Below are 27,049 nucleotides of genomic sequence, written 5' to 3' on the forward strand. Positions count from 1 at the left end.
TGGATTCCTGCGTGTGTGTTTATTGGGACACATTTAAATAGTATAGACCAGACTACTGGAGAGGCTGCTACTATCAGAGCACCTATAGTATTAAGGCAGGGGTGCGCAAACTGGAGGTGCAAGATTTTAGGGGGCTCTTCCCCCAAAGCATTTAAATTAAATGCTGGGGGCCCGCGCGGGGCCCCTGTAAATTTCCTTACTTTGTCTCTTTCTGACAGCTTCGGGCGACGCAACGTCAAATGACACCGCAGGGTGACGTGATGTCGCAAGTTTGAAATGACAACGCGGGGTCACCTGACGTCGCGTTGCCATTACATATTACACCGAAGGTAAGGGGGGGGGGAAGGGGTGCAGACAGGGGGGCGCAGAGGAAAAAGTTTGCGCACCCCTGGATAAGGCAGGGGTGCGCAAAGTGTGTGTGTGTGTGGGGGGGGGGAGAGAGACAGGAGAATTTCCAGGGGGGACGTGGCGGCTACAGAGGTCCCACACTCTCCCCCAAGGCATTTAAAGTAAATGCTGGGGGACCGAGCGAGGCCTCTGCAGCTTCTCCTACCTGGTCTTCGGTGACCCGGCGGCAAATGATGCCGCAACGTTACATGACCACGCAACGTCATTTGATGCCAGAGCCGAGCAGGAGGGGGGGGGGGGGGGCGCGAGCTGGGAGGTGAGCAGGCAGGGGGGCGCAGGGTACTGAATAAAAATGAGAGCGAGATCTCAGAAAACACACACACACCATTTCTAGGAAAGATGACAGATAAGAAGTAAAACTCAGGACTACTATTAATTTACAACCCCCCCAAAAAAATGACAAAATTGCTTGTGAAGCAGAGTCTGGAATTTCTCCAAAAGCAATGGAAATACTCCCAAATTTGGACACAAAGAATTTCTCAAAGCGTGTATCCTCTTTCTAATGGACAGAGTGAGAGGAGCTGATGGGCCCACGGCCAGTTTATACACAAATGCCACTGGGACGGCCTGTGTGGGTGTGGGAGGATAGTATACTGCAGCGGGCCTCAGTCTGTGGGTCCCCAGGGCTGTGAGGGAGAACGTGGGGAGAGGATGCTGACGGAAAAATGAGCGCCTCGGGGATTCGGTAATAAAGCCCCCCCACTGTTACACCTTCGGTTATGATTGGTGAATTGATGGATCAGATGCTGCTGTTTTCATAGCCAGAGTTTGCAACTGGGAGCATTTATAATGCCCCCACTGCCCTTTAAAAATAGAGAACATGATTTGACCCTTTCGTTGCCAGAGGTGACTGCTACGTCCTCTGGCAGTGAAAGAGTTAAGGACATACGCTTACCAAACACGCTTAACTTCTTTATGCAGACTTCCCTAATTATTTCTGTCTCTGTAGGTCTCCCAGCACACTAACTGGATTGTAAGCTCTACAGATCAGAGGATCCTGTATCTACTTTTATATCCAGAGCTTGCATGCTCTGCAGTGTCATTCCTCTGGGTGCCTGTGTGCATTGTATAGGACTAGTGCTATATACGAAGCTAGGCCACTGATTTAAAGTAGGGAAAGAGTGGAGTATTTATATGTAGTTGCAAATAACGCTGTAAGTATAGACAGTGCTGTGCATACTACCAGTCCTAAGCAAAATCTCTGTACATGATATGGGGCCATATTTAGTGTGTGGGTGCATGTGTATATTAATATAATATCTCAAATCAAAATATCACATCTGAGCACATTCGCATGTCTTAGACAGGTCTGCAACCCTGCCTTTCAGCATGATCCCCTAGCCCTTGCTGCAGTGGAAGCACTGTATGCTATCTATTATTCCGCGCAGCCATGTTTACGGGAGTTACAGGGGAGACACGGAAGGGGGAGGGTGGGGGATTGAGCCCCGCTGACCTACGACACCGGCTTTCTGATCAGATTAGCTAGCGTTATCAATGCCTGTGATCCATGACAAGCTGCTTCCAGGACATAATCATTTAGCTCTGTCACCACTCCACACCCTGCTCTGATTCCTAGCTCTGTCACCACTCCACACCCTGCTCTGATTCCTAGCTCTGGCACCACTCCACACCCTGCTCTGATTCCTAGCTCTGGCACCACTCCACACCCTGCTCTGATTCCTAGCTCTGGCACCACTCCACACCCTGCTCTGATTCCTAGCTCTGGCACCACTCCACACCCTGCTCTGATTCCTAGCTCTGGCACCACTCCACACCCTGCTCTGATTCCTAGCTCTGGCACCACTCCACACCCTGCTCTGATTCCTAGCTCTGGCACCACTCCACACCCTGCTCTGATTCCTAGCTCTGGCACCACTCCACACCCTGCTCTGATTCCTAGCTCTGGCACCACTCCACACCCTGCTCTGATTCCTAGCTCTGTCACCACTCCACACCCTGCTCTGATTCCTAGCTCTGTCACCACTCCACACCCTGCTCTGATTCCTAGCTCTGGCACCACTCCACACCCTGCTCTGATTCCTAGCTCTGGCACCACTCCACACCCTGCTCTGATTCCTAGCTCTGGCACCACTCCACACCCTGCTCTGATTCCTAGCTCTGGCACCACTCCACACCCTGCTCTGATTCCTAGCTCTGGCACCACTCCACACCCTGCTCTGATTCCTAGCTCTGGCACCACTCCACACCCTGCTCTGATTCCTAGCTCTGGCACCACTCCACACCCTGCTCTGATTCCTAGCTCTGGCACCACTCCACACCCTGCTCTGATTCCTAGCTCTGGCACCACTCCACACCCTGCTCTGATTCCTAGCTCTGGCACCACTCCACACCCTGCTCTGATTCCTAGCTCTGGCACCACTCCACACCCTGCTCTGATTCCTAGCTCTGGCACCACTCCACACCCTGCTCTGATTCCTAGCTCTGTCACCACTCCACACCCTGCTCTGATTCCTAGCTCTGTCACCACTCCACACCCTGCTCTGATTCCTAGCTCTGTCACCACTCCACACCCTGCTCTGATTCCTAGCTCTGGCACCACTCCACACCCTGCTCTGATTCCTAGCTCTGGCACCACTCCACACCCTGCTCTGATTCCTAGCTCTGGCACCACTCCACACCCTGCTCTGATTCCTAGCTCTGGCACCACTCCACACCCTGCTCTGATTCCTAGCTCTGGCACCACTCCACACCCTGCTCTGATTCCTAGCTCTGGCACCACTCCACACCCTGCTCTGATTCCTAGCTCTGGCACCACTCCACACCCTGCTCTGATTCCTAGCTCTGGCACCACTCCACACCCTGCTCTGATTCCTAGCTCTGGCACCACTCCACACCCTGCTCTGATTCCTAGCTCTGGCACCACTCCACACCCTGCTCTGATTCCTAGCTCTGTCACCACTCCACACCCTGCTCTGATTCCTAGCTCTGGCACCACTCCACACCCTGCTCTGATTCCTAGCTCTGGCACCACTCCACACCCTGCTCTGATTCCTAGCTCTGGCACCACTCCACACCCTGCTCTGATTCCTAGCTCTGGCACCACTCCACACCCTGCTCTGATTCCTAGCTCTGGCACCACTCCACACCCTGCTCTGATTCCTAGCTCTGGCACCACTCCACACCCTGCTCTGATTCCTAGCTCTGGCACCACTCCACACCCTGCTCTGATTCCTAGCTCTGGCACCACTCCACACCCTGCTCTGATTCCTAGCTCTGGCACCACTCCACACCCTGCTCTGATTCCTAGCTCTGGCACCACTCCACACCCTGCTCTGATTCCTAGCTCTGGCACCACTCCACACCCTGCTCTGATTCCTAGCTCTGGCACCACTCCACACCCTGCTCTGATTCCTAGCTCTGTCACCACTCCACACCCTGCTCTGATTCCTAGCTCTGTCACCACTCCCACACCCCTGCTCTGATTCCTAGCTCTGGCACCACTCCACACCCTGCTCTGATTCCTAGCTCTGGCACCACTCCACACCCTGCTCTGATTCCTAGCTCTGGCACCACTCCACACCCTGCTCTGATTCCTAGCTCTGGCACCACTCCACACCCTGCTCTGATTCCTAGCTCTGTCACCACTCCACACCCTGCTCTGATTCCTAGCTCTGTCACCACTCCACACCCTGCTCTGATTCCTAGCTCTGTCACCACTCCACACCCTGCTCTGATTCCTAGCTCTGTCACCACTCCACACCCTGCTCTGATTCCTAGCTCTGTCACCACTCCACACCCTGCTCTGATTCCTAGCTCTGTCACCACTCCACACCCTGCTCTGATTCCTAGCTCTGGCACCACTCCACACCCTGCTCTGATTCCTAGCTCTGGCACCACTCCACACCCTGCTCTGATTCCTAGCTCTGGCACCACTCCACACCCTGCTCTGATTCCTAGCTCTGGCACCACTCCACACCCTGCTCTGATTCCTAGCTCTGGCACCACTCCACACCCTGCTCTGATTCCTAGCTCTGTCACCACTCCACACCCTGCTCTGATTCCTAGCTCTGTCACCACTCCACACCCTGCTCTGATTCCTAGCTCTGTCACCACTCCACACCCTGCTCTGATTCCTAGCTCTGTCACCACTCCACACCCTGCTCTGATTCCTAGCTCTGTCACCACTCCACACCCTGCTCTGATTCCTAGCTCTGGCACCACTCCACACCCTGCTCTGATTCCTAGCTCTGGCACCACTCCACACCCTGCTCTGATTCCTAGCTCTGGCACCACTCCACACCCTGCTCTGATTCCTAGCTCTGGCACCACTCCACACCCTGCTCTGATTCCTAGCTCTGGCACCACTCCACACCCTGCTCTGATTCCTAGCTCTGGCACCACTCCACACCCTGCTCTGATTCCTAGCTCTGGCACCACTCCACACCCTGCTCTGATTCCTAGCTCTGTCACCACTCCACACCCTGCTCTGATTCCTAGCTCTGGCACCACTCCACACCCTGCTCTGATTCCTAGCTCTGTCACCACTCCACACCCTGCTCTGATTCCTAGCTCTGTCACCACTCCACACCCTGCTCTGATTCCTAGCTCTGTCACCACTCCACACCCTGCTCTGATTCCTAGCTCTGGCACCACTCCACACCCTGCTCTGATTCCTAGCTCTGGCACCACTCCACACCCTGCTCTGATTCCTAGCTCTGGCACCACTCCACACCCTGCTCTGATTCCTAGCTCTGGCACCACTCCACACCCTGCTCTGATTCCTAGCTCTGGCACCACTCCACACCCTGCTCTGATTCCTAGCTCTGGCACCACTCCACACCCTGCTCTGATTCCTAGCTCTGGCACCACTCCACACCCTGCTCTGATTCCTAGCTCTGGCACCACTCCACACCCTGCTCTGATTCCTAGCTCTGGCACCACTCCACACCCTGCTCTGATTCCTAGCTCTGGCACCACTCCACACCCTGCTCTGATTCCTAGCTCTGGCACCACTCCACACCCTGCTCTGATTCCTAGCTCTGGCACCACTCCACACCCTGCTCTGATTCCTAGCTCTGGCACCACTCCACACCCTGCTCTGATTCCTAGCTCTGGCACCACTCCACACCCTGCTCTGATTCCTAGCTCTGGCACCACTCCACACCCTGCTCTGATTCCTAGCTCTGGCACCACTCCACACCCTGCTCTGATTCCTAGCTCTGGCACCACTCCACACCCTGCTCTGATTCCTAGCTCTGGCACCACTCCACACCCTGCTCTGATTCCTAGCTCTGGCACCACTCCACACCCTGCTCTGATTCCTAGCTCTGGCACCACTCCACACCCTGCTCTGATTCCTAGCTCTGGCACCACTCCACACCCTGCTCTGATTCCTAGCTCTGGCACCACTCCACACCCTGCTCTGATTCCTAGCTCTGGCACCACTCCACACCCTGCTCTGATTCCTAGCTCTGGCACCACTCCACACCCTGCTCTGATTCCTAGCTCTGGCACACGGCGTAATATTGGTATTCTCCAAATAATCCCCCTGCGTGGGACTCTCCCGCCAGCATTGCACGAAGCCGGGATAAGACCTTCTTACTTACTACATTAAGCTTTTTCTCCCAAAAAAGGGAACATTTTTAGCTGTGAGGTGCCCTCCTGGTCACACATTACTCACAAGCTGTGTAGCAGATTCCATCAGCTTTACACCTTGTCACACAATGTACATGATGTAATCTAAGGATTGATGGTACTTCCTTGCTTAACACGGTTTACAGCCCATCAGATAAATCCATAGTCTCCCCCTCTCCCTCTCTCTCCCCATTATCTCCCCCTCTCCCCCTCTCCCTCTCTCCCTCTCTCCTCTCTCCCTCTCTCTCCATTATCTCCCTCTCTCTCCCCATTATCTCCCTCTCTCCCTCTCCCTCCCTCTCCCTCCCCCTCTCTCCCCCTCTCTCCCCCTCTCTCCCCCTCTCTCCCCCTCTCTCCCCCTCTCTCCCTCTCTCCCCCCATTATCTCTCTCTCTCTCTCCCCATTATCTCTCTCTCTCTCTCTCCCCATTATCTCTCTCTCTCTCTCTCCCCATTATCTCTCTCTCTCTCTCTCTCTCTCTCTCTCTCTCTCTCTCTCTCTCTCTCTCTCTCTCTCTCCCTCTCTCCTCTCTCCCCATTATCTCTCTCTCTCTCTCCCCCTCTCTCCCTCTCTCTCCCCATTATCTCTCTCTCTCCCCCTCTCTCCCTCTCTCCCCCCATTATCTCTCTCTCTCTCTCCCCATTATCTCTCTCTCTCTCTCTCCCCATTATCTCTCTCTCTCTCTCTCTCTCTCTCTCTCCCTCTCCCCATTATCTCTCTCTCTCTCTCCCCCTCTCTCCCTCTCTCTCCCCATTATCTCTCTCTCTCCCCCTCTCTCCCTCTCTCCCCCCATTATCTCTCTCTCTCTCTCCCCATTATCTCTCTCTCTCTCTCTCCCCATTATCTCTCTCTCTCTCTCTCCCCATTATCTCTCTCTCTCTCTCTCTCTCTCTCTCTCTCTCTCTCTCTCTCTCTCTCTCTCTCCCTCTCTCTCTCTCCCCATTATCTCTCTCTCTCTCTCCCCCTCTCTCCCTCTCTCTCCCCATTATCTCTCTCTCTCCCCCTCTCTCCCTCTCTCCCCCCATTATCTCTCTCTCTCTCTCCCCATTATCTCTCTCTCTCTCTCTCCCCATTATCTCTCTCTCTCTCTCTCTCTCTCTCTCTCCCTCTCCCCATTATCTCTCTCTCTCTCTCCCCCTCTCTCCCTCTCTCTCCCCATTATCTCTCTCTCTCCCCCTCTCTCCCTCTCTCCCCCCATTATCTCTCTCTCTCTCTCCCCATTATCTCTCTCTCTCTCTCTCCCCATTATCTCTCTCTCTCTCTCTCTCTCTCTCTCTCCCTCTCCCCATTATCTCTCTCTCTCTCTCCCCCTCTCTCCCTCTCTCTCCCCATTATCTCTCTCTCTCCCCCTCTCTCCCTCTCTCCCCCCATTATCTCTCTCTCTCTCTCCCCATTATCTCTCTCTCTCTCTCTCCCCATTATCTCTCTCTCTCTCTCTCTCTCTCTCTCTCTCTCTCTCCCTCTCCCCATTATCTCTCTCTCTCTCTCCCCCTCTCTCCCTCTCTCTCCCCATTATCTCTCTCTCTCCCCCTCTCTCCCTCTCTCTCCCCATTATCTCTCTCTCTCCCTCTCTCTCCCCATTATCTCTCTCTCTCTTTCTTTTCTAATGCGATTCTAAAGTGCTTTTCAGTTACAAATGATCTTGATACCAACCTTTATTAGTTTAGAGGATAAACAGACTCGGTAAGTCAACTAGACTGTGTAATGAATTAGAAATCGATGCGGAATGCATGCAACGCTATAGAGCAGCCAAGTCTAAAGTCCAGAGCGATTCACTCACAGAAAATAAGTTAACAGGTGAACCCTTCAGCACTATAAGAGCTAATCATTGTCTAGTATAGCACTGCATGGGTGGGTACCCTGTCTATTTGCGCTTTAATGTACGTTCAGGGTAGGCTTGTGGAATTTGGATAGATCAGGGGTGCTCAACTCCAGTCCTCAAGACCCCCTAACAGGTCGGGTTTTAAAAATATCTCTGCTTCAATGGCTCAGTCTTCGACTTAGCCACCTGTGCTGAAGCTGGGATATCCTTAAAACCTGACCCCTTTTGGGGGGGAATCTTGAGGGCTGGATTTGAGCACCCCAGGGTTAGATCACAAGCATTCAGAATAAAGGAAAACATCTTTAAACACTTGCTGAAAAGGTTTTCAGGTTACATGAGCTGCTAACACATTCCATTACAATCCAGAATGTACCTCCTCACCCTGTAGGGACCTGCTAAAAAAACAAAATGAGATATTCTAAATTCTCATCAATTCTATAACCCCAGACACATTTATATACCTGAATATATCCAGGTTTGTTACAGCTATTTCTGTCTGTGCATTCCCCCCCCCCCCCTTCCTTATAATGTAACCCAGGTCACATTCCCCAACAATATATCAATCTTCTCTGTAAATACTTTAATAGCATTAAAATAAGAGTCCAACGTAAGTCACTACAAACTACATACTGTAGTTCAAAATTCAGAAAAACAGATCTTGTTCAACGTATTTACCAACGCCTCCAACAGCTCCATTATCACTGGGTGTGGTTAACGACTTGCTGCCCTTTGCATACAGTTGTAGGTTTTCCACCTACCTCCAGAGGGTGTCCATGTGAGCGTCACACGTGCCTAATGCCCCTGCTGGGAAATATTATAGACGGAAAGACAAAAATATTACCGGCAAATCAAATATTTCGACCTGCGCAACATTACCAATATTTCTGTGTCCTCAATGCTGGTGTTGTATTTTCGAGAAGCCTATGTGTCAAGGCAATTTGGGGTCATCACAAGACAATTAAAGGCATTTTTCCCCTGCAACTCATCAATGTACTGAGCTATTGTGCACATCTTCTGCCCCATGCGCCTCTGCCGGTGATTTGGACGTGCCTGTAAATGTTAAATTCCACACTTTGTTTTTTTTTTTGTTTCTTTACATTTTTTTTTCTCCTGTGCTTAAAAAAAACCTCTGCTAGGTCTGACTGAGGTGGTCTAACTCAGGAGAGGTCAACTCCAGTCCTCAAGGGCCACCAACAGGTCAGCTTTTCCAGATATCCCTGCTTCAGCACAGGTGGCTCAGTCTTTGACTGTGCCACCTGTGCTGAAGCAGGGATATCCTGAAGTCCTGGTGTTGGCCCTTGAGGACTGGAGTGGAGCACCCCAGGTCTAAACCAACAACCTGCACCTAATATAAGGCGCAGCAGTAACAGGCTTTTATCATTTAACCGTGTAGCAGCCTTGCCATTGCTTCCCCCGCTGTCGTTCATCTCCTGCACATACTGGATCTGCAGCTTCTGTGCCAGACCAGCTGTGGTCCGTTGTACTTGGTAGCAAGCAGTAGTTTGGGGCCCTGCTGGGGAGGAAATTTTATGATGGAAACGTAACTCGGCGAGAATTGACTTCTCAGAATAAAAGGCGCTTTACAATATCCCTCGTAATCTCCCCGGGGAGTCGTAAATTTACTATTAATAGAGGATGGGGGTAAACCGGAGTGAATTTCCATGCTTGTCTACAGGACTCGCCGGGTGGGGTCTGTAATATGGAGTGTGTAAAATAGCGACCCACACTTTTTATGTCTGCTAGTCGAAAACACAGAGGACAGACTCAACTGATGAAATATGTAATAACCTCAGAGAGGGCTACTGGTTCTGCATCACATCTGCTAAAAAAAAACACACACACACAAACTAACATACACACACTAACATAACATACACACTCACACACAAAAACATAACACACCCATTTCATCAAAGCACGCACGGAAAAATCTCTGCGGGACATGTAGGCAAATATGTGTAAATATATAAATATAGTGTGTGACACAGCAAATAAAAAAACTGTTGCCTCTACAGGGAAGTTTTGTTTTCTGCTGCGCTGATAACAAAAAACAGATGTGGTTTTTATTTTGTTTTTTCAAACTGAGTATAGTTGATTGCCTTTTTTTTTTTTTTTTACCCTTCACTGTTCAAAGTGTGGGCACCCTGTGTTGCAAAGAGCGGCAGTCCTTCCTGGTGCGTAACCGCGATGGTAAAGAGTGGAAAGATAGGCTGTCTGTGGCGTCTGCTGGTACCACGGCGGACGCTAAATGTTATTGCTGCACGAAACGCACTTAATTCTGGTACAACGTGGAGCGTGGCCGGCCGCTTTGGCACATAATGGTTCGAATTCGTTACATATGAAATCCTATATAATAATAATAATAATAATATGTTCTTGTATTTTTACGCAGCGCTTTACAGCGATGTTTTGCAGGCACAGGTCCCTCCCCGTGGAGCTTACAATCTATGTTTTTGGTGCCTGAGGCACAGGGAGATAAAGTGACTTGCCCAAGGTCACAAGGAGCTGACACCGGGAATTGAACCAGGCTCCCCTGCTTCATACTCGGTGCCAGTCAGTGTCTTTACTCACTGAGCCGCTCCTTCTCCCGTGGAAATGGAATACCTGTATTAAGCATGACGGCGAGTTCCAACACGGTTCACAACGTTTAGGTTCAGTGTTTCAGGGATTGGTAGCTTTATAACCTAGAATATAGGATGACAAAAATGCTGTTGACTCATCTGCAGGGAAACGTAACCTAATAGCGCATGGTGAGCACTTTTTGGCATAAAATCAGCAGCGGGTCTAATGCAGTGTTGCTCTGCACAGTGTATACGATCTACACATCCCCCTGTACTTCCCATGCATTAGAACAGTGGTTTCCAAGCCTTTTTTGGGTTAAGGAACCCTTTATATTATGAAATTCCTGCGGAACCCCAACCCTCTCCAATAGTGTCGGAGATCAGATGCATTGTAAGGCCCGGGACATAGAGGGGTGGGGAGAGCGGAGGCGTGCTAACGCTGAGGCTCGCCTGCTTCAGTCAGCGCGATTGCACGGACTTGCAGGCGAGCCAGCGTGCGCGAAGGGAGCCGGGGGGAGGTGGTTGGAGGCGGGGCAGTGACGTCGCTGGGCCAATCGCTTGCGACGCACTGACGTCAATGTCACGGCGCCGACGTCACAGCGCCGTGACGTTGACGCTGCTGTGTTGTGATTGGAGGTTTTCAGCCGACAGCGCGCTGAAAAACAGCTTGGCGCTCGGCTGAAACCTCCATCTCGTCAGCACGCCTGCGGACGCTCGCGTGAGCCCCCTCTCAAGGCATCCTCATTGAGGATGCAGGGGCTCAGCGCGGAGCATCCGCACGCCTCAGCACGGCCTGTCCGTCTATGGACTCGGCCTAAGAAACCCCAACCCTCTCTAATAGCGCGTCTGAGATGCATTGTAAATTCTTCTGTATTTGGTACAATTTTCAAATGACATGAAAATTGCAGGGGACCCTTTAGGAACGCCACCTAAGGCCTCGACCATGTTCCCTCCTTGCTGGCGGAAGCGCGCTGACGCGCGCTCTCGCTCAGCACTGAGCCCCTACAGCTGCAATTAGAGTGGTTAGTAGGGGCTCACCTGCGCTTCCGCGCGCTTGCGGAAGCGCAGGTCTTAGGGGAATTTTAAATTCCCCCGCTTGCCGGCGCGACAGGCCGGTCACGTGAGCGGTTCGCCCAATGAGGGCGAACCAGCTCCGTGACGTCACTGGCCCACCCCCGACCAGTGACGTGCCCGCCTCCGGACGGCCCCCTGACAGCGCGTGCGGTAAGCAACAGCAAGGCCAGGGAAAGCACCCGCTTTCACTGCGCCTCAGCGCACCGCAGGGAGCCTCGCCGAGGCCTAACCCATGTTGAAAAACACTGCATTAGCAGACTTGTCATACTCTGTGACATGGATATACAATCTTATTGCACAGACATCTGTCCTTAAACTGGGGTACTGAAATTTACAATTGCTGTTGGGCACATTTTTTAAAAGCTGCTTGGAATGTTATAAAAGTGTATGTATGTATGTATGTATGTATGTATGTATGTATGTATGTATGTATGTATGTATGTATGTATGTATGTATGTATGTATGTATGTATGTATGTATGTATGTATGTATGTATGTATGTGTGCCAGTTTATCGTGCTCCTGCTAAACGAATTCTGCTGTTACAATGTGTTACTCCAAGGAAGCTGCAGCGAGCTCCTCAGTGAGACCAGCAAACCAGGACTGGCTGAGCTTTGAATCTGGAACTGGATGTTCAAACTAGGCACAATCTAAAACTGAAATAGGTTGAGGCAGGGGTAGCCAATTCCAGTCCTCAAGAGCTACCAACAGGGCAGGTTTTCAGGATATCTGTGATTTGGCTGATTGAGCCACCTGTGCTGAAGCAGGGGTATCCTGAAAACCTGCCCCGTTTGTAGCTCTTGTGAACTGGAGTTGGCTATCCCTGAGTTGAGGGATTCAAGAAGAAGACTCGAGGTTCCCAATACACAGTTCTTAAAGGCGCGATCCACCCTAACTAACCTAAATTCTGTACACGATTGGAACTGGGGGATAATTCAGAGCTAACCCGCACCATTTTAAGCTCGGGGACCTCCCCCCTGGTTCACAAGATACTTACTTGTCAAGTTACTGGTATTACCTCATTGTTTTTAAGTGGGATGATTTAAATGGCCATCCAATAGGAAGCCACAACTGATGGTGTTGCAGCTTCCTATTTGCCAGAGATTTGGTGTCCATTTTGTTTCCCCAGAGGGAGATTTAAACTCAGTAAGTATCTCTGGAACCCCGGGGCTGAAAACAGTTGCGTTTGACTCGAGGGCTTAAAAAAAACAAACCACACAACTAATAAGAGGCACTGGTCCTTTAAACTAATCTATGGCTGTTTGCAGCATGGCTCCCAAATCCAAGCCGGGGGGGGCGAGGGTGCTGATATTAGGGATGGGTGTTATACAAGCACAACATGATGATACTCATGGAGCCAGCCTAGCTGTCAAACAGCAAATGGTTAAAAGGGCAGAGAGGGAGGCTTGCACTACAGCTGCCCCCACTGTGCATGATCTCTGTGTACACACCGCCTGAAGCGCCCTTATGAGTTACCACTCCTCTGTTTAAATGCCCTGCGTGCTCAACTCCAGTCCTCAAAACGCTCCCCCCCCCCCCCAAACAGGTCAGGTTTTCAAGATATCCCAGCTTCAGCACAGCTGGCTCAATCAGTGTCTCAGTCTTTGACTGAGCCACCTGTGCTGAAGCAGGGATATCCTTAACACCAGAACGAGGGGGGGGCTGCTCTAGCAGACATCGGAGTAATTGAGAGCGCAGTTGCTTTGCTGCTATAAGCACAATTCTTCTTCATTTTGGTCATTTCTGAAACGGTAATTCTATTCCTTGCTTGAAACTTCCCAGACTTCCTGCTTCCCGGATCTGCCAAGATCTAATGAGCTTAAGTATTCGGACTGTACCCGAGACGCCGAAAAGACTGATCCAAATGCTTTTCTCGCCACGGTTAAGTCCCTTTAGCGCCAGAGAAGCCGGCAACTCATATTTGTGCAATAAACTTGGAGGCTTAACATCAGCAGTTGATATTTTATTTGCGGGGAAAAAAAACAAGCTTTGTTCTCGGCCTCAAGATAAAGATACTGCATGGTGCCATAAAAAGTAGTGGTACTGTGCCAATTACATGAAATTTATAAACATGTTAAACAATGAAAGGTATTTTGGCCCTTTTTTTTATTTATTTATTTTTTTAAATTTTTTTTTATTTTATTTGGTTTAAAAATCAGGAGGAACAATTATTTATTTTATTTTTTAAATGTTTCAGTTGGTGAATAAATAACGAGGGGTGCTCCATCAAAGTATTACCATTGTCTACACACTATATATAAATTAAACCTCCATTGTGTTTGCACAATGCTCCAGCTCCACAAATCTGTGGCGAAAAGATCATTTGAAAGGGAACACGAATTGTTTTCATTAATTAGCAACACAAGAATCCTAACCCCACAGAAACTCCTTTTCTCCCTGAGTTTGCAGGGGGTTTAAATACAGCAGTAGGATCATTAATAATTAATGATGTAACCATTTGCTGGTGATTAGGACTTTGTAGCCTGCGTTCTGAATGTTTGCAAGTACAGACATCAGCTAACACGACTACATTATTTCAAACAAAAACAAGGTTGATTATGTTGTGGGAAAACTTCAAAACTAATTTTTAGCATATGGTTTTTAAGATTTTTTTTTTATTTTTTTCCCCTGTCTCTGCTCCCTGTTAATAATGTATAGTGTCAGTGGAAATTCCCTGTTATAGCGTTGTTACATTACAGAGTTGGAGTTGGCATTCAGTATTTAACAAATGTAGATTTTGACATTCATCCAATAACAAATTCATGGTAAACACAGACGGAGTTCAACAGTGGTAATTATTACATTATGATCAGGATGTATGCATGTATGTCTTTATATAGTGCTTTACAGTAGTAATACACGTGGCAATCATATAAATAATACATCATTGGAATAAGTGCATCAGACATAAAAGTAACATTGTGGAAGGAGTCCCTGCTCCGAAGAGCTTACAATCTAATTGGTATATACTACTCCACAAAGCGGTTTTGGACATTGGAGATGCTGCAGACTCTACAGCAGAGGTGGCCACCTGCAGCCCTCAAGGGCCACCAACAGGCCAGGTATTGAGGATATCTCTGCTTCAGCACAGGTGACAAAGACAGAGCCTGTTGATGGCCCACCCCTGCCCTGCACATACTAAAACATTGTGCACACTTATCTTCTGTTTATCATGGATCTGCTCAGCCAGTTCTGGTATTCCATCCAATCAGACCTACAATAACCACACCTTATCCTGTCTGATTGGCTTCACACCCCAAACTGAGGGCTGTTATCAGTTAAAGCAGGGAAGGGCCTGTTTACCTAGAGGTGGCTCGCATGCAAAGGGCTCTTGTTTGCGAGCAGCGGTCACAGCAAATCTGCCTGAGGTACAATCCATGAAATGTGCACAGTATTTGAATAATGAAGACTGCAGAGAGATGTTGGGTTGTTCTCCTCTCCCCCCCCCCCCCCCCCTTCATTGCATGGATAGCTTAGTGGGTTTTGTTGCTAGGTGTACACAGATGAGGTGCTTCCAGAATGCTGATTTCCCTTTTCTCCATTATAAATGTAATATACCAAAGATATTCCTGTCCCCTCCTTGTCTCTCTCCCCCCTAGAATTAGAAAACCAAGGCTTGGGTTGCAATTTCATGACCACATGCTGTTAGTTTGGCTATACTGTGTAAGCCTGCGTTCTCTTGCTTGGGCTGCTGCATGCTTTGTCTGTAAATGTGCGCAAAGCATGAGGAGAGAAGAAACTGATGCTAGGGATAGTCTGATAAATATTGTCTGGAAAGAATACATAACTAGAGCCTAGGTAATTTTCATGTGTCCTGACTTCTTATATGAAGAAAGCCAATTCTGTAATTTTATAAGTAACATTTTTACTTCCTCCTATTGACCTTATTTCTTTTTTGTTGGCAGACCTTAGGCAAGATCTCATTTACCCGTTCAAGTCCCTTTCCACTGTTTTTTTTTGCTTGAGGCCCAGAAAATAACAACTTGAAAGTGATTTGTGAGGCTCCATGCACCTGTAAGGATCAGTGTGATATTGCAGTGATTAGCAGCCCTAATTTACTTAATGGGCAGGTGTGGCTGCACCTTGCACGGTCACCGCTGGCGTTTCTCCCTGCGCTCCCTCCGCAATCTTTGTGTGTTCTTTGGGAGTGGCTGTGTTTGTCCATCACAGGGGCACTGGCTGTAGTCGCACCTAGGTGGGTGAGTGTGTGAAATGAGGGAGGTGACCACAAGGGCTGGTGTTTTAAAAAGGACAAAGTCCTAATCTTTAGGAAGGGTCATGTTTAAAAAAAGGGGTAAGCTGTGCTGTGAAACCTGGGTCTGTATCCGCCTCCGGGGCGGACCCCTGTGGGAATTACCGGAGTAGCATCTACCGGCATCCTGACCTGCTCAGACAGGCTGCTACGCTAGCTACCGCGCCACTGCTGGGCGACGTGTGCTCAACTCCTTTAAAAAATAAAATAAAAACTGTTTGTGATTGGCTGGCGAAGTACACGTGACGCGGCTGCCGCTTGAAATTACTACTAGAGGCTGCGCTTATAGTGCCGGCGACGTCGCGTGCGCTTATAAGCGTGGCGCGATGGCTTGATCGCTGGAAGTCATCTCAATTTGATTTTTCCAGCAACCGCAGCAAGGCGTCACAGTCGCGTCCCCGGCACTATAAGCGCAGCCTCATTTGTCTTCAAGTGCAGCGGCGTCAACGCTGTACTTGGCCGCCGGGTGTTTTCAGTTTGAAAACCCCCACCCACAAAAGCGAAAGCGTGGCGAACGCGCGCACGTCGCATCGCAGCCTGTGTGAACTCGCCCTATTGGTTTCCATGACCGCCCACTAACACCAAATTCCGTGTAAACCAAAGGCCTGCTTTTCTAAATCTGCACAAGCCCAAACTATCCCTTAAACTAGGAATTGTAATAACTATACTATAATATTCTAGATCAGGGGGGCGCAAACTTTTTTTTCCCTGCGCCCCCCTGCCGGCTGTCCCCTCACTCCCGCGCCCCCCCCCCCCAACCCCAACTTACCCGCGCTCCGGCGTAATGACGTCACGTTGCCATAGCAACGTGACGTCACATGACCTCGCAGCGTCATTTTGCCGCCGCATTGTCATGGCGACGCAGGGAGGAAGCCGCCGGAGCCACGGTAAGTTAGGTTTACAGAGGCCCTGCAGCTCCCCCGGCACTTAATTTAAGTGCCTTCGGGAAGCGCGCGGGGCCTCTGTAAACCCCGCGCCCCCCCGTCGGCAGTCTCGCGCCCCCCAGTTTACGCACCGCTGTTCTAGATCACTGGCTACAAGTGGGCTATATTGAAGCCTATATATAGTGGGCTATATATACATGGGGTTCCTGCCATGAAGAGCTTCTAATATTGTTGCCTCAGGCCAGGGGTGGTCAACTCCAGTCCAAGACACTCTTAAAAAAAAAAAAAAAAAAAAAAAAAAGTCGGTTTTAAGGATATCCCTGCTTCAGCACAGGTTTGGAGACTGAACTGCCTGTGCTGAAGCAGGGATATTTTTAAAACCTGGCCTGTTTGGGGCGGAGGGAGGTCTTGAGGACTGGAGTCGAGCATCCCTGGCCTGAGGCAACAATTTTCTTCTCACTAAGCTATTTCTGCCCATGCATAGCTGTCTGGTCAGTGGCCCAGTTAAATAGCCCACTTGCTGTGTATGTTGGTGTTGCTGGACCCTAAATTGGTGCTTGGTGTCTACATGTATTTGGCGGGCAGTGACTATCGTTCTTCTGGTTAGGAGCAGACTAGATCATTACACACAAGGGAAAACTGCTGAACGGTTTCATTGACTTGGGCAGGTTCGGACAAGCTGCGGCCTTGTGTCCTAGCAACAGTTTCCAGGCTGGCTTTTTCTCCTGCGAAGATAACATCTTGTAGGGTTTGGCTGGGTTCCGGAGCGAGTGCTGGAAAAGTACTGCGCCCGCCCTGGGTCGTTGCCATGGTGGATACTTGTACATGACCATATTTGCGTAGCTGAGATTGAGGCCGAGCTCACGGTGGCGGCGTCGCTACGTGCGCACGCTTGCGTCCGCGCACACTTCAAAGACTCTTACTTGATTGTCTAAGGTAGTTCCTCAAGTGCCCACGGCGCTGTGCCCTCTGACGCAGCTAAATTTTGCCACAACAGAAATTGAAATCGCGGGCTGCAGTCGCATGACGTCGGCGTCACGTGAGCTGGTTCAGCCAATGAGGGTGAACCAGCTCCGTGACGCGGTCGGCCACCCCCGATCGCAGCGACCCATTTCCTGCAGCTGGCGCATGTATTGCTGGGGCTGCAGGAGGGGGAAGCGCGTGCCCACACCGCCACTGTGAGGGCAGCGCGAGCCCACACCGCCACTGTGAGCTCGGCCTAAAGCGAGCAGGGGTGGAGCAAAGAGCTAACATTTTATAGAATAGAACTATTGAATAGTCTAATAAATGACATAAGCCACTGTATTTAAATGTTACCTTAGAGACTGACATTCTCCAAATCAAGGAGACGTGATAATTGTAGAATAATTTCATGGGGTGCTATATTAAGATAACGTTGCAGAGATCAACTGTAATTTGTTAATTTTTAATTGACAGTGCTGAATAACAAACGTGTGTGTGTGTGTGTGTGTGTGTGTGTGTGTGTGTGTGTGTGTGTGTGTGTGTGTGTGTGTGTGTGTGTGTGTGTGTGTGTGTGTGTGTGTGTGTGTGTGTGTGTGTGTGTGTGTGTGTGTGTCGGAACACATTTTAGAATCGGAGACATTCAAACCAAACCCCGACTGGTGCTAATCTTCTTCTATATATTATTATTATTATTATTATTATTATTATTATTATTATCCTGCAAGTGTTTGCATAAAAGGTAAAAATACATATTTGCCAACTAAACAAAAACAAATCTTATTTTATTCCAAAACAAATCGACTTTCAGCTAAACTGATTTGGTATGTGTGTATAATATTATATTATATTATATTATTATATTGCAACCTGGTACTGGATGGCTTAGTCCATAAACAGGAAGTCTAATTACCAGTCTGGGAGTAACTAATGGGCCTGCTCTAACATCCCTTGGGATTCCATATATAGCCTATGTACTTCCCCTCAAGGTTGCATCCCTCACCCTAAACCGAACAATTTGCATTTGTACTGTCTTTATACATCGCTAGGTTGTAATTTGTTAGGATATTTGTTTGCTTGAACATCTAATTTATTTGAATTGCATAGGTGTGTGTGTGTGTGTGTGTGTCATATATAATGTCAGGAGTCGGTTTCTGCCTTAATTGGTATACATTTTAATATGAATAAAAGTGTGATTGTAAATGAGTGTCCATCTTGGCACAACATTCTCACTGTCTTTATGGAATGATCTAGTAAAGTACTGTGCCAAGGTCCACTTAGCCTGGTAGTAGAGCAATTGAAGCTTAAAGCTGCAGTTCAGTCTTTTTTTTTTTTTTAATTTATTTTTTTACTTCAATAGTTTTATGTGTGCAATCTCTAATTACCTAAAGAACTGTATAGCTGCAGGTCAATTCGTTCTCCATGTATTGATAGGTCGAAATTTGGTGACATAATTAGTGAAGGGATCTGTTTATATTCTGCTTGTCTGTCAGTGGAAGCTCATGAATATTCATGAGCAATCTTGCACTGACATGTGCTAGAGGGAGGGCAGGGCTGACAAAGGGGTGTGCCAGGGCTTGTGACAGGACATGAAGAGGCAGTGCCTTAGCAAATGGCTGTTAAGATAGAATACAAGAAAATTGATCTTTAAAAGTTGTTTTTTTTTAAAACCAGAAAATGCTAAAAGTATTTTTTCTTACTACAGAACTGATTTATTAAAAAAAACACACATGCAGGATATTGACTGAACTGCTGCTTTAAGGTGTTACCAGGCCAAAATATTGTCATGTTGCAATGTCAGCGGAAATTGACGGCTAGGACTTGATTTGTCATCAGACAGTCCTGAAGGGCTAATTCACAGTGCTGTATTGCAAAGGATCAGCCAGCAAAAATTGACAGCACTTTGGAGCCCAGCCACACAGACCGTCCATATCGTATAATGTTTCAACTGGAAATATAAAGATGATGTGCTACTTTTTAGCTCCCTGACTTTGAAACAGGTGCAGCAGCACTGCTAGGACTGGGTAAATGAAAAGCAGAATCAAGGGACACAGACAGGGATCCTTTGGGCTCTTCCGTCTGTGACCACAGGTCATGCGTTGATGCAGAGAGCATTTTAGGAAGCCTGTATACAGCCCGATCGATCCCTTTTGTTTCCCGTTCAGCCTGTGTCCCTGTATGTGGCAGGGAGTGGCAGCTTGCAGCTGCGCTAATACAATAATTGTCAGTCCTCGGGGTGAGATTTTTGGCTCTGTATGTGCTGTGGGCTCTCTTGGAGGCAGTGTTTATCTTTGGGATACAGGCGGCTTAAACCCAAGCAACATCTGTTCCCTGGCCCATAGAAAATAAGCTGTGAAGTATCATCCCCATACTCGGTTAGATGGTTTCATGTGTTTGAATGAGACTAGACTCTCCCCTGAAAAGAGTGTGCCATTCCCCCATATTTAACTTGGGCCAGCGAGAGAAATAACCAGCAGGGCAGGTTTGCAACTCTGCAATAAACAAATAGTCCATGTTATGCCTCAACTGGGAATGTACAAGAGAGGGGAGAGTATGTTTGCATGTGCTGCTGTGCAAGCAATATCTGCTTTATGTACTACAGGGTGGACTGCAAGCCTTTTGGTCCAGAATTGCACGCATTTCACACTGCTCAATGCAGATGATAGATCACAGTAGCAAGCCACCTTATTCAAACAATTTTTTTTTTAAACTTTTTTTTTTTGATCACTTGCATCCACGTAAAATCGGTGTATTTGTATACCTAGTAAGTGGTCCGGAACCTTTTGAAATAAAATATAGACGTTCAAAAATAAACTGAATTCTGCAAATGTTCTGCAGCTTTCAACCTGTAGATAAAGCAATGGATACACTTGTGTCAAAGGCATTCCTACCCCGGACCAACATTCAGTAACCGTGTGTACTGCAGCGTCCCCGTAACACAAACAGGAAATTCTAGGGGACTTCCTGTGGGTACGAAATTTCCGGAGTAATTTCACTGAAACAGGTTATGAGATTGCAAGATTTTCATGTTTCCTTCTGTTAATTGTCAGGGTCATCAGCAGGGCGACCTTCAAAGCCACTTGGCTAAAAAGCTACACGTGACATTGTAGGTGAAGAGATACCTTTTTTTTTATATCAGGGGGGCTCAGTTTCAGTTCTCAAGCCCCCCCCCCCCCCAACAGGTCCAGGTTTTCAGGATATCCCAGCTTCAGCACAGGTGGCTCAATCAGTCTTCGACTGAGCCACCTGTGCGGAAGCTGGGACTGAATTGGACACCTGTGCTGAAGCAGGGATATCCCGAAGACCTGGTGGGGGAAGGTGGGGCTTGAGGACTGGAGTTGAGCCCCCCTACACTATATCATGATTTCACACAGCAATGTGTTGCAGCCTCTATGTAGCAGTGAAGGTGCCATTTACAGCTCAATTACTGCAAAAGGGAGTGATTCACAGTACATGTCTCCAGTAGGGAACAGAACAGGAACTCCAACATGAAGATTATCATCCTGAGTGTGTGGACTCGGGTCTGCAATGCACAAGCATAAATGGGCCAAATGTCTGGTGTTTGCACGTTGAACAGGTCAGGGAGTGCGCGATTTCTGTTTTAATTTGCTTGTTTTTGTCCTTGCAGAGACTCTGACCATTAACAGCGTAACATGGCAAATAAGGGGCCCTCATATGGACTGAGCAGGGAGGTGCAGAAGAAGATCGATGAGAAATATGACCCGAACCTGGAGGTCATCCTGACGCAGTGGATCATTGCTCAATGCGTTGGTGAAACTAGTCAGCCTGAAGGTCCAGGGAAACTGGCCTTCCGGACGTGGCTCAAGGATGGCACGGTCAGTAAATGTCTGCTGTTTGTTACGATGTGGCACGGGATATTAAATGCACAAGCTCTCAGAAGTTTGCTTCCTTCTCAATGGTATCTGCAGGGTGGCTGTATTTCTTAGGCCTACACCAGGAGGTCATGCTCCACAAACTGGAGGGGGAGGCGCTCGGGAACACCAGGCACTAACTCGCTGAAAGGGTAGTTGATTTATGGCACAGTTTCTTGGCAGAAGTTGGGGAGCTGGGGTGGCCAACTCCAGTCCTCAAGGGCCAGCAACAAGTCGGGTTTTTAGGATTTCCCTGCTTCAGCACAGATCTCTGAAGCAGCGATATCCTAAAAACCTTACCTGTTGGTGGCTCTTGAGGACTGGACTTGGCCACAACTGTTCTAGAGGCTACAACGGCGGAGGAATTACATTTTGGCTTGTGATCAACACACAGGGATTTTGGCTATTGGAAAAGGGTCAGTTTGGGTGGACAATAAGTCCTTGTGTCAGCAATTTTTTTTTTTTGCGGGGAGACATCAGCTTTAAAGATTACCAGGAATACAGGACTAGTTTATAAGAAAAATAAAGACATGACTGGCTAAATGTAATTTATATAGGACTTGAGAGCTATGTTTTGCTATTGGTGTCCACCTCTGAATCATCTCCTGCTTTCTTTGGCTTTCCTTAGGTGTTGTCCCATCTGATTAACTCGCTTGCCCCTAAATCTGTGGCGAAGATACAGCGGTCAGAGATGGCTTTCAAGCAGATGGAGCAGATCTCGCAGTTTCTTAGGGCCAGTGAGCGGTACGGAGTGCCGGCGTCCGACCAGTTCCAAACAGTTGACCTGTGGGAAGGTATGGGAGGATGAAAGGTGGGAGGGAGACGGAGCAGAGGTGTGTGTGTGTGTGTGTTAATATTTATTTATGTTTTTTTTTGGGTGGTTCACAGGGAAGGACCTCGCCAGTGTTCAGAGGACATTGATGAATTTGGGGGGCATCGCAGTCACAAAGGATGATGGCAACTTCCGTGGTGACCCCAACTGGTTCCCCAAGTAAGATTTTCTCCCTAACTCCCCATGACCATCACAAAATAAAGGGAAACTTCATTGCCGACGATCCCCCAGGGCAGGAAACATATCTCAAAGTTGGTTGATTTTTATGAAGGGAAATACCAATGAGTTTATGGCAAAGCAAGGATCAAAGGGAAAGATGTAGAGCGCTTGCTATGCACAATTATTTTCTTATTTTGCTACTGGAATGCCACCATCGCTCAACAAACAACTGTTTAGGGCCTTCTCATATGGCAAGGTCAACTGCTATCTTTCAATGGGAGGTGCCCACATGCGTGTTCCTGTAATATGACCATGTAGAACAAGGTCACCTAAAATGATATATATTTTTGCTTTCCCTGCATTTCCCCACAACGTTTATTTTTTATCTGTTTTAGGAAGTCACAGGAGAACAAGCGCGACTTTTCCAAGGACAAGTTAAAAGAGGGACAGAGCGTTATTGGTCTCCAGATGGGCACTAACAAAGGGGCATCACAGTCCGGAATGACCGGCTATGGCATGCCAAGGCAAATCCTCAGACCGTAGAAACAACCAGCAGCACCTGCTCCAAACCCAGGACAGATCATCCACTCGTCTCCTCCTCTTCACTGTCCTCTTCTCTCTCTCCTGCTCTCCTGTTTATTAGGACACAGTCCTACATAGGCAACTCCACCGTAATGGAAGCATTAGGAAACAACCCTAGTACTGCATCTGCCTTCAGCCTCTGACACCTTTTTAAAACATAAAGGCTATTTATTGCCTTTGGAAGCTGAGCAGTTGTTAAATCCTCTTGTATGGGTTAATACCACGTTCTTTCCCACCATAGTGTGTTTTCCTAGAGGACAAAGACTCAAGTGTATGGTTAGGGACAAAGTTCAGAGGGTAGATGAGTCGCACTATATTGGGATTAGCCGTTATTTAATGTTAGGCAAGTTGTTGTTCCTCATTTTCTTATCACCTGTAGCTGTATTGTTATATATTAAAAAAAAGCATTGTGACCCAGTTCATTTGTCACAGGATAGACAACATCCCCCATCTCCAGTGCTGAACCCCCTTTTTTATTCTGTGGAGTGCTGTCTTCACACAGAAACCTTAGACACCTTAACATTCCACATCTATGTGCCTTCTGTTTCTTTTTATGACCAAACCCAACGGCTTTTGTACCAAAGTCAGACGGACTGATATCTTGTTGGCGTAGTCATGTGACACACCACTGGCTCTTCCAGCCACAAACTAATTGTGTTTTTGTTTTAAAGGGAACAAAATATATCAAGATCTTCCCACTACATTCCTTGTGAGGTGGCACTTTGTGGAACCTATATAATCTGTGCCTTTTGCTGTCTGTGTTCTTTTCCTCTGACTTGAGATACGATGCTGAGAAATATACTTCTGATCCAAATAAAGACCAATCTATGTTTATAAATGAGTGTTCTCAGTCTGTGTGGATGGAAGGGTGATTTTTTTTTTTAATGTGTTTGACGTCTTTGTTTACAATATTGACTGGATAAGCAATGGGCATGTTGGCGAAAGTCCTCTCTGAATAGTTTAGTGTCAGCCAGCTGCAAAATACAACCAACTACGATAAACTTGGAAAGAACCGAATGAGAGATCCTGTTGTACAAATGGGGAAACGTTGCAGAGCGCCACTGCATAAACAACTAAAACGTTGCCTGTCCTTGGTGTCTAGCATTAGTGCTACTTGTGAGGATAAAGTGTTTAAACCATGAATGGCCACTGTAAATACATTACGCAATATATACTTGACTATAAAGTGTATATAAAGCTGTATACACACCAATACACTGACCCCTGCACAAGCACACACAGGTGCATATACAACGGTTGTATTTTACGGATGTTCTCAGCATTTTAATAACTGATGGGGGGAAATCTGTTGTGAAGTAACCAGTTTTGGCAGAAATGTCCTATTGACGGCAACAGTGATGGTTGACCTGAAAATGTCACGGGTCTGTTTCTGATATATCCTCAAAAGCTACTAATATAAAGAATCTTTTAGCACCCACTAGATTGAAGAGTGTGAGAGATTCCTCTTTACCACCAATTTCCTCTAAACATGGTAATGACATGTTATAGCAATCAATGCATTGTGTGGTATCCACTCCATTTAGAAAACACCTTTTATTTCATTCTCCATTGGTACTAGCCCCTTGGTCATATATATGTATTACCGCACGTTGTATACATTATCTTGTCACTGGATTTCAGCACATTGGGAGGACTATATGTCCTCTCAATGCTGGATTTTTAGAGCCTAGGAGGAATGTTATCAAAAGTCTCATTGTGATAAAGACTAAAGTGCTTGGAAGCACTTTAGGGATCCCAAACTTTGAGGATCATGGGGGTTGGGGGGGGGGGGGGGGGGGGGGGCGGGATTAGTTTCAAGAGGCTTTGTACGAGAGAATCCTTCTGGATTTATACTCTTGGCACCTGCTCCTGCTGGCTTCAATGAGTGCATTGACAGGGAGGCGCAAGATTTTCCAGGGTGAGGGGTGTGGCGGTTGCAGATGCCCTGGGCCGACGCTCTTCCCCCAAGGCATTTTAAATGAAATGCCGGGGGATTGTGTGAGGCCTCTGCAACTTCCCTTACCTTGTCATCTGCGACACAGTTTCAAATGACGCCACTGGATCACGTGACCCTGTGGCGTCATCTGACGTCGAAGACAAGGTGGGCGTGAGCAGGGTAGGAGAGCAGGCGGGGGGGCCAGGAGGAGATGTTTGCACACCCCTGCATTAGTCTAAGATGATTTTCTTTTCTGTTTGGCGCTCTGTTATGGTTCTTGTTTTTTTTTTGGAGTGCCCATCATGTGGTCTCTTTATTTCCCCTAAATTTAGCTTGTCCCATTTTCACTACATCATATAGTAATTACCTATACACTCTTCTACCAGATTGGAATCTAAGGTCGTCGTTCTTACTTGCTCTATTCAGATTATGTGTGGATGAGGTTTATTATTCACAATTCTGGTTTAATGTTTTAGTATTTGTATACAATGAACTGTGTTTTTTCTATATTTCTGATAAATATTGGTAATGTGTTCTCTATCATTGTCTTCACTTCTGTATGGTTTTAGCGTAGCAAAGATTATAGTTAGTCTATCCTGCATTTCTAATTGTGTACAGCTATGTTCAGTTAATGAATTACAATTTTTTTTTTGGAGTCATATAACATTCATGCACCATATATTCTGGTACATTCAAAGGAAACCAAACTATTTCATATCCGTAATACAGAAGAAAGGACGCTGACAACAGACTGACGAACAAACTGACACCATACAAAGGGGAAAATGGACGGGGGGAGTGGATAAAGTCGGGTTGCATCTGAACTCCTGTAGTTAATAACTTTTTGTGCCTCCATCATTGTCTTTACCTCCTTTGCCGCCTCCTTTATCTTTACTCAGTTACGGACATTTAATTTTAAATTCCAGATCCCTATTCCGATCTGTTGCCATAGGAGAACGCACTTGTGATTATCAAAGCAAGGCAGTGGCATCATTCACCCCTGGGATATCTGTCTGTGCTAGCCATGGTAGCCTGACCTTTAGAAATTTATTGCCAGAGTCATTAACTAAACTTGTTAACTTTTCCATCTGGCAGACAAACCAAATTCTGTTTCTAATCTTGGGGATGGAGGGAATCTCATTCTGCTTCCATAATGCTGCAAGCTCACACCTCATTGCTGTTGCAAAATGAGCAACTGGTTTGTGTTCAACTTTTTGCCAATCCCCAGTATGTGTCTATTCAGTAGGAATAGCCAGGTAAGGTCAAAAATCCTCTGTAGCCAATCTCTAATTTGTTTCTACACGAGGGCAAGACCACAGCATATGAAGCAAGTCTGCAGGCTCTCAGCATTGTCTGGGACACTTTGATAATTTTAGTAGGGTGAGATACCATCTCATTAGGTCTTTCTATGCCTTTAACGTCGTACAGATGGAACTCTTGGCTGCTGCCGTGACGATGCTACCCCACTCCTAAAATCTCTCCTAGATCTTCCTCCCACTGAAGCATGTAACTCAATTTTGTAGAATAGTCTGCAGTAGAACAGATCACTTCCCTGTACATTTGAGATGTGAGCCCCCTTGTGTCTGTTTCCAATATACAGAGCTTTTCGGAATTCGTTCATTCGGAACGTGGGGAGAATTTGGTATATCATGCGCAAACCTGGAGGTATCTAAAAAAAATTCAGAGTTAGGGATATCCTTTTCGGATTTAATTTGGTCAAATGATTTGATGTTGTTTCTACCCTCCAGGTCCTTGAGTCTCAAACCCGTTCTGCTTACAAACCCAAAAATTCTTGCCATTCAGACCTGGAACAGTGTCAGGATTACCGAATAATGGGGCCATTAATGAATGTCTCGTCAGTGAGCATCTAAATTTAGCGGCTTCCCAAACTGCTAGGGAGTTGGTCATAGATGGTAGCATCTCATGTGTAGATTTAATCTTTTTAGGAGACCAAATTAGATTGTGCAATTTAATTGGCGCACAAAATTCCCTCTCCAATGACACCCATCTTTTGCTAGTGGGATCTATGTGCCATTGGGAAATTTGACATAATTGGGCCACTCTATAATGTGATACCAAGCAAGGTACCGCTAATCCTCTTGCTAGTGTCGG

At 47.6% G+C, this 27,049-nt stretch overlaps 2 protein-coding genes across 2 annotated transcripts in view; one reads left to right on the forward strand and one right to left on the reverse strand.

The window, feature by feature from the left end:
- The window catches only part of TAGLN2 (transgelin 2), a 35,038-nt gene extending 11,199 nt beyond the window's left edge, over positions 1-23,839 (forward strand). Inside the window, exons 2-5 of the mRNA XM_075607826.1 lie at positions 21,185-21,392; positions 22,057-22,222; positions 22,317-22,419; positions 22,815-23,839. Of these exons, the coding sequence (XP_075463941.1) occupies positions 21,210-21,392; positions 22,057-22,222; positions 22,317-22,419; positions 22,815-22,962 (600 nt within the window). The 5' untranslated portion in view covers positions 21,185-21,209 and the 3' untranslated portion in view covers positions 22,963-23,839. The remainder of the gene's footprint in view (positions 1-21,184; positions 21,393-22,056; positions 22,223-22,316; positions 22,420-22,814) is intronic.
- PCP4L1 (Purkinje cell protein 4 like 1) overlaps positions 1-27,049 on the reverse strand; it is a 374,963-nt gene that overhangs the window by 18,099 nt on the left and 329,815 nt on the right. The gene's annotated exons all lie outside the window — the stretch shown is intronic.

The sequence above is a fragment of the Ascaphus truei genome, chromosome 7 (assembly GCF_040206685.1).
Source record: "Ascaphus truei isolate aAscTru1 chromosome 7, aAscTru1.hap1, whole genome shotgun sequence".
Classification (NCBI taxonomy): domain Eukaryota; kingdom Metazoa; phylum Chordata; class Amphibia; order Anura; family Ascaphidae; genus Ascaphus; species Ascaphus truei.